The 7,494-nt window shown below is 39.9% G+C and overlaps 1 protein-coding gene across 1 annotated transcript; it reads right to left on the reverse strand.

Moving 5' to 3' along the window:
* Positions 1-837: 837 nt before the first annotated feature.
* LOC137146686 (C-type lectin domain family 1 member A-like) lies at positions 838-6,168 on the reverse strand. Its single transcript, XM_067538175.1, has 4 exons — positions 6,084-6,168; positions 4,159-4,257; positions 2,454-2,606; positions 838-1,032 (listed from the first exon to the last, which is right to left on the reverse strand). Exons 1-4 carry the CDS (start codon positions 6,166-6,168, stop codon positions 866-868), a joined length of 504 nt encoding a protein of 167 aa, XP_067394276.1. The 3' UTR covers positions 838-865.
* Between the last annotated feature and the right edge of the window lie 1,326 nt (positions 6,169-7,494).

Here is a 7,494-nt window from a genome sequence, read left to right on the forward strand (position 1 = left end):
GCTCCCACCTATAAAAGACTTTGCCCCCTGTCCCCACATTCAGTGGATGTTACTTGAGAGACTCCTAAGAAGAGATTTCCATTAAAAAGTCTCTATGCAGATAGAGACAGAGGGAATAAGGCAGTTGTTGTATGATGAGGACATACTTGGTGGTTGTGTTTGCATTTAATAGATGTTGAAAAGGCATTTCCTGTGTAATGTTATACAAAAAAGGAAAGTGAGATCCTGGCAACAAAACAACAAATTACGGTTAATGTGGAGGCAGATGAAAAGTAACAAAATGAGTAACTCACACTTTTTAACATCACAAACTTAATCCAGTCTTCACAACATATGCCTAGCAATAGGAGATAAGGTGTCTGGTTCCCGATTGTCCTGTAGCTTGTGTTGTTATTTACACCAGGATAAAGTGGATGTAACACCTACCAGATCAGAATGCTGGCATTTTATGGCCACTTTATTGCAGTGTGAATGAAGACACATTTCAGACCCATGGTGACCCCTGCTCTCTGCAAGTGTGGAAATCCTTCCCTTGAATCCCTCTAGCAACCAGAACAGGACAAACTGTTATCCACGTAGCACTGATCCACTCCTCAAAGCAGTCAGAATGCAGTACCCCTGTGAAAAACCCATTGGTCATAACCACAGCTGGATCTGAGAGACTTGCCTCTATTCTTTGCTTTACTAATAGACTCTGGAAGTAAGTTCCAAAGGTTATTTATCCTGTGACTGACCGATGCACTGTGTTCTGCACTGTTCCCCACTCTGCGGATACTGAGGCAACAGAGCTATAGTAACCAAAATGCAATTTGTCTTGGAGGGGCTTCTGAAAAATTACATACAGATAAAATAAATGAGGCTGGGATCAGGACCATACCAGCTTATCCTTGTCTTTTAGCATGAAAAGGGTGGAATTCTGTGAGGAACAGAATTTCTGGCTCTCTTCCCACGACCTCTTCACCTCAGAAATGTAGAAACAGGTGTCACCTCCCATCCATTGCCAGTTTGCAGGGCAGAGTATACAATTGGGTCCTACAAAAAAGAGAAAATGTTTCTATTGCTCATCATCAGCAGAGAATACAGTAGCTGAAGCTGTGGGTTTGAGTGGGCATAGAATTTGTATGTGGGCAAAGAAGTTGCCTCATTAGCCTGTGTGAGAGGAACTGCTGAGTCTCTGTTCTTTTAAAGTATGATATTGTCATTGTGAAGGAGTGGATTTCTCATTGCTGAGCTCTCTACAACCCTGCAGTGGAGAATGTTGTTATCAGGAGTCTCCAAAAAGTGCTGCTACACAGAGTCTGAATAATTCTGTATCTCACCATGTCAGCAGAGTGCAATCTTTGAAGAAATACCATGTTAGTTTTGTGAGAGAGAGTCTTTTTGAAAGAGCTGTTACAAGCAGCAAGAGATTTTGCTTCTTTCCTTAATCTCTGTAACTAGAGTCCTTCCTTGGGGTAGAGCCACCTCCTGGAAGCCAGGCATTCATGTCTGGTCTGAGATTCCTGAAAGCAAGGATTGCCTACTTGCTACTTTGTGCCCACCTCAGTTCCAGGTATATCTAGTGTAAACCAAGCAATTGCACTAAGGAAATAGTCAGATTTCCACTGATTTCTCCTCCAATAGGAAACTGACCTACGAGGCTATGGAATCTGCTACCACTCAGTACTGCTGTATTTTAGTGAATAACCCTGCAGTGGACACAGAATGGGGATGAACAAGATATGATCTATCTGGGACAAGTCTTTTTCCATCTTAATAGACCAAATTACTATTGGTCTGAGTGTCTTTTGTGTCCTGAGTGTCCACTCTGGAAGTTTAATGAGGCCTTAAAGAGAATGTAAATGGCTGCCATAGCAGCGTAAAGGGGAATCAGCTCCTATGCTATCAGTTAAGGATGCTCTATACATAAAATGCCTAAAGAGAAACCACACAAGCAAAGAAATGAAAGGTCAAGGCATCTGAGAGTGCATACCCTCTACTCTTAAACCATGGGACACACACCTTAACGCAAGGAAAAGCGCCAACAATACAGACTATACACTACAATCTTATTCTGTTCCAGTGGTGTTACAAGCTGCAAGAAAGTTTGATGGCTGTTCCACCTGTGATAAATATGTTGGTGAGACTCAATCTAGTTCCTTTGGGTTAGATGCCAACACCACTAAATCACCATCACAAATGGTAGTAATTATCCACCTTGTTGGCAGTTTCAACAAAGCGGACAAGGACTGAAGGTGTCATTGAAACTGGTTCTCTTATACCTCACTTCTCTTTTACTAAAGATACAGTTGGTTCTTCTAATTCCAGGTTTGAGGCACATTAGCTAGCATCACATCAAAATAATCAAATAGTCATTGGAATGAGGGATAAGGGAATATTTCATGTTTATTTCTCATGTTGTACCCATTCTGGAATAGAGGACATCAATCCCAGTCCGTACGAACCCTCTTTACCATTGTTCTTATTCTGCTCCTCTCCTTTCAAACACAAACTCTCTCTGATTTCTCGCAGCCTCATTGGCATATTGTTGATAACAGCTTGCAGATCTTCCTTATCCAAGGTGAGGCTTTCAGTCCCATCCCCAGAGGCCGTGGGAGCCTGAAACACTGAGTTGCACAAAAGCACCTTCCAATGAGATCTTTACACATCAGAATTGTGGTTATTATAATTCTTATCATTACTGTTTCATTTGTTCATTTCATTGTCCAAACTGTTTGTATGTGTGCGCACATTTTTGTGTTTGTGCATAAATAAGCATGCACATCTTCATTTACAAAAGTAAGTTTTTGGAGGAGATAACGAAGTGAAGTAGCTGAGTTTATTAGACTTAGCTTGCTTCATTTTCATATTTGATGTATGACATAAAATGATAATCCTGATGCCACTGCATGACATTCTCATTCTCACAAAATTCTGCAACATTATATTTTATTGCATCTCAGTGAGGATGAAATGTAATTATATCATATACTGAAGGGACAATAATAATAGGCAACAGCATTGCATATTGAAAGGATATCACATTAGTAAGTCACTCAGGAAGCTTGGATGCAACAACATCAAAACACTTCATAATGCCCCAGATAGATTTGGTTCTTTAATTGTTCTGCATAGTGTTAGAAATAATCAAACAGGTTGTCCCGGGGGTGGATTGGGGAGACAGAACCCTTTATTGCCTGCTCGTTCCACCTCGACGCCGTGAGTGAGGAACGAGGGGGTTACTTTACAATTCTTTTATCAATACCAGTATGTAAATGTATACATTTCCAGCAACTCCCCATGGTCCCTGTTTTGGTTACATTGACACCTATAAAATGAATATTAACAACTACATAATGAATATAATTATACCTGCCCCTGTTTGTTTTTTACAGGATTACCATACAGAGGCCGGGCACATCACTTTCAAACCTGTTAATTTTACACTAACATTCTTTGAAGTAAAGGCATGCCAGAGGTGAAGGAAGATAATGCTTTCTTCCCACCAAGGCTTTGCACAGAAATAGCAATAGGTATTTTATTAACCTCATTCCCAGCAGATGGCCAGGAAGGGAGGAAAAGAAGAAAAAGGTAACAGACTCTAATTAAAATTCACACCAATTAACAGAAACAAGGTTTGCCTGTGCCTTGACCCCGTTTCCTGTAGCTTAGGCCTGACTACTTGTCCAGCTTTAACTCTTTACTCGTCTACACATAGGACACGAAAGCCAGGGTTAACTGACTGAAAACTGGGATTGACTGAAATACAAGATTCCTCACCAATGGATGTAGGGTGACCAGATAGCAAATGTGAAAAATCGGGATGGGGGTAGGAGGTAATAGGTACCTATATAAGACAAAGTCCTAAATATTGGGACTGTCCCAATAAAATCGGGACATCTGGTCACCCTAAATGGAAGCCCGGCCTAGGGGGCTGCTTTAGCAGGGAGCAATGGTGCCTATATATGATTTTGAAAGTTCTGTTTTAGCCACAGGAAACAAAGGGGTACAAAGTAGTTTTTTTGGACAAAAAATGACTCTGTAAAGGTGGAAACGTAATGGTATAAAGTCATAGTGGCAATTTTGTTTTCAACATTCGAGCCAGAATGATTCCAAACTAGCAGTTTCACCAGAGCCGGAATTCTGCAAAATTGTAAAATTGTAATTCTCAGTACTTACACATAACCAGCAGGGCTACCAGCCCTATGAACAGCACCAAGCACAATGTCAGCAAAATCAGGGCAACTGGATGCCACATGGGAGATGGAGCAGGGATCCCTGAGAGAAACCAACAATAGTTTCAGTGATGAAAATAAGTGCATCTATCTCCCCCAGTGCAGTGATACCTCCTTTTTAATTACTCTTTTAAAATATATTGTTTTTCTTCACTCACACAGGTTTTTAACAACTGAATATTTTGACATTCTCAGGTCAAGCATAAAGTGAATAGAGGAGAGAGAAGAGCTCTTGAGAAGCGGAAATAGCTCATTCAGAAGAGTATTTGTTTATGTGTCATGATATTTTTGTGCTGCATCCAGCTTTGTACTATTTGAGAAAAATATTAGTAGATAATAATGTTCCCAAATATAATGGTTAACAGAACAGTGACCCTTATTAGGATATTTCAGGTTGTCAGGAGACTATAAGCTTGGGTTCATGTTGAAATCCTCCTCCAGAGCCTCAAGATAGTGTCAGGGTAAAATTTTCCAAAGCCCTATATTTTCAAAAATGATTTAGGCACATAAAAATGTTAAAAAAATGAGTCCAATGAAATTAACCCTTTCAGTAGGAGATGCACACAACTCTCCGAGTCTGCCGCATTCACACACTCAGAAATCGAAGTTTGAAGTTTTGTTTATTTATAAAAAAATATTACAGTATGTTGAAAATTGTTAATAAATTTGGAACAGTTACATACCGGCTCATACTCCTTCTGCCTCATCCCTTGGAATGATGACAGCAACTACCAGAACATAGTACAACATGGACATATGGGTTTCAGAACAGAATGAAAATAAGGTTCACATAAGCAGGTGGGTTTGTAATTAAGGCCCATCTCATCTTTGATACTATCTGCTGCATAGTTCAGCGATGAGGCATTAAGAAAAACACAAAAACTCACAATGCTCACAATAAAATTACTACAGTTGACATGGCCGCACCGATCACATTTAGAAGACTTTGTAAAGAAACATAAGGATTAGAAACTTATTTCAATGCAAGCTTCAATGCGCTGAAGCTGATGTCATGTAACCAGAAAAGTTTAGTTTTCAAGACTTGCATTAACTATCAACATCATATCGTTCTTCCTTCTATAACAATGTCCTGTTTGATCTCAACAAAGGAATTTGTTCAGAATAATAAAATCCAGATCAGGGATATCTCCAGGCTACAAGAGATTGACCTGGGAACCCCACAACTCAAAGTAGAGGGAAATATGGGAATTAGGTTTAATGTAGAATCAAACACCACCCCCGGAAGTTATCAATAACAGGTTCAATAATAGACATTTTCCTAGTCACTTCTGATATTTTTTACAGATTAACTATATTATAAAAACCTATCTAAAAAGAATATATACAATAGTTGCACATTTCCTGAATTGGACTGGGGCTGTGAACTGTGTGTACAGCAATTATCCCCTATCACAATGAAATGAGGAAGATCATGAACGGTATTGATCATTATTATTGATCTGTATGTTGGTAATGTCTAGAGTAAGCAAACAATATTGGGGCCCTTTTATTAAAGGCATTGCACTAACACACAAAAAGAGACGATATCTACCTTAAAGAGATTATAAAAAGTATAGACAGGATAGAGAAACAGTGTTGTGATCAGTACGATGACTGTAAACCTGTTCTTGGTACCATGAATTTTCTATTTTTGGGGGTGGAGAGGATGTGGAGATTAGCTACATGAAAAGGAGAGAGGGGGATGAGGAGGATAGATCAAGTGAAAACATGGGGAGGAGGAAGGTCTGGAGAGCAGGTGGAGAGAAGTTAAGCAGATGTGATTCAGTGATAAGGGCTAGGAGGGGGCTGGAGCAAATAGCCAATCAGACTGGGCACAAAGTCCAAGGAAAACTCTAGAAAATGTGATACCTTTGTTGTTGCCCAGATGTCCACGGGCAGAGACTGGAGTCCGGGACTGCAAATTTAATGTGGTGTATCCCTCCTCATCCTCCATGTCCAATCTTTTGTCCTCCCTGGAGGGACAGAGACAGCCTGGATGCCCTGTAAGACCAGTGTTGGGAAAGGAAGAACTGTTCTCATTTAAGCATTTCATCTGAAACCACACAGGAAATGTACACTACACTCCTAAAAAGGAACTTGCAGTACCAAGAATTAAAGTGACCCTGTCAAAGTTGGAACCTCCCTGTCTTCTCTTTTTATTTTTAATTCATGTAATATTTTGAAAGGACAATGAAATGCCTGCTTAGCAAGAGGAATGACTTAAACATATGTGAAAACCTTTCATCTGGAGTCTTAAAGTGCTTTTGAAAGGACAGTATCACTAAGCCTTCTTTTACAGATGTGAGAGAACTGAAGTGACTTGCTCAAGTCACACTGTGTGTCAGTGTCAAAATGAGGAACAGGATTCAGGTTTACTCCTCAGCAGATTCTGTTCTGACCCCTACACTCCAGAGCCTCCTTGTTTACATTATTAAAGATGTTAAAAAAATCCACAGCTGCTGTGACAATAATTTATGACTGCCATGCCTGGATGGGCCACACTCAGAAGGCCAACTCAAGATATAGGGCAGCCAATCCTCAAGACTGGTGATTAATATCATCAAGCCACTAACAAAATAGCTTTTGTAATACCACACAGGTTTCCAGGAAGTCACACACAAGTCTTTAAGCAAGCCAGCATGGGAATTCCATCTGACACAGCGAGATGTTATTGAAAATGTGATTCACCATATGTTAGGTTCACCAGTCCCAAAGAACATACAATGATCCCCAAGTCATTATTAATTTCTGATATTACCCAATAATCATGCAGATGCCAAGCCTTTAGTACTAAACGTTTAAAAGGTTTAATAATAAAAATGAAAAAGAAAGAGAGTTGTTGTGGTTACAAATCAATACACATACAGATAGATTTCATGTCTTTAGGTCAGTTTCATAGCAGAGATGATGAGACTACTGATTTGTAAAAGTCTTTATGGAATCAGTGTAAAAGGTTATAGTCCAATAGGCAGTTCAGGCGTAGCGTTTGGTCAAGTTCTTCCATGAGAATTCCAGGGAAATCCAGAATAAATGTGGAGACCTCAGTCTTGTGGCTTTGACCTCCCCTGTCAAAGTTTAAGCAGCTCGGAGGTGAAAAGGATCAGGTCTGAGTTTTTCTGTATAGCAGAAGCAAGGTTGGTGCTCACAGGTAACTGCACTATGTGGGCTGTGATGAAAGCAAGCTCACAGTTTGATCTTTATCCAATAGGTCCTTTCTCAGACAATGCAGCTAGCAATAGCCATTCAAATTATCAAAACAGCTGACAGGTAGGTTACTATC

Source organism: Emydura macquarii, unplaced genomic scaffold (assembly GCF_026122565.2).
Source record: "Emydura macquarii macquarii isolate MOO-44397 ecotype Brisbane River unplaced genomic scaffold, CSIRO-AGI_Emac_v2 contig_459, whole genome shotgun sequence".
In the NCBI taxonomy this organism is placed as follows: Eukaryota; Metazoa; Chordata; order Testudines; family Chelidae; genus Emydura; species Emydura macquarii.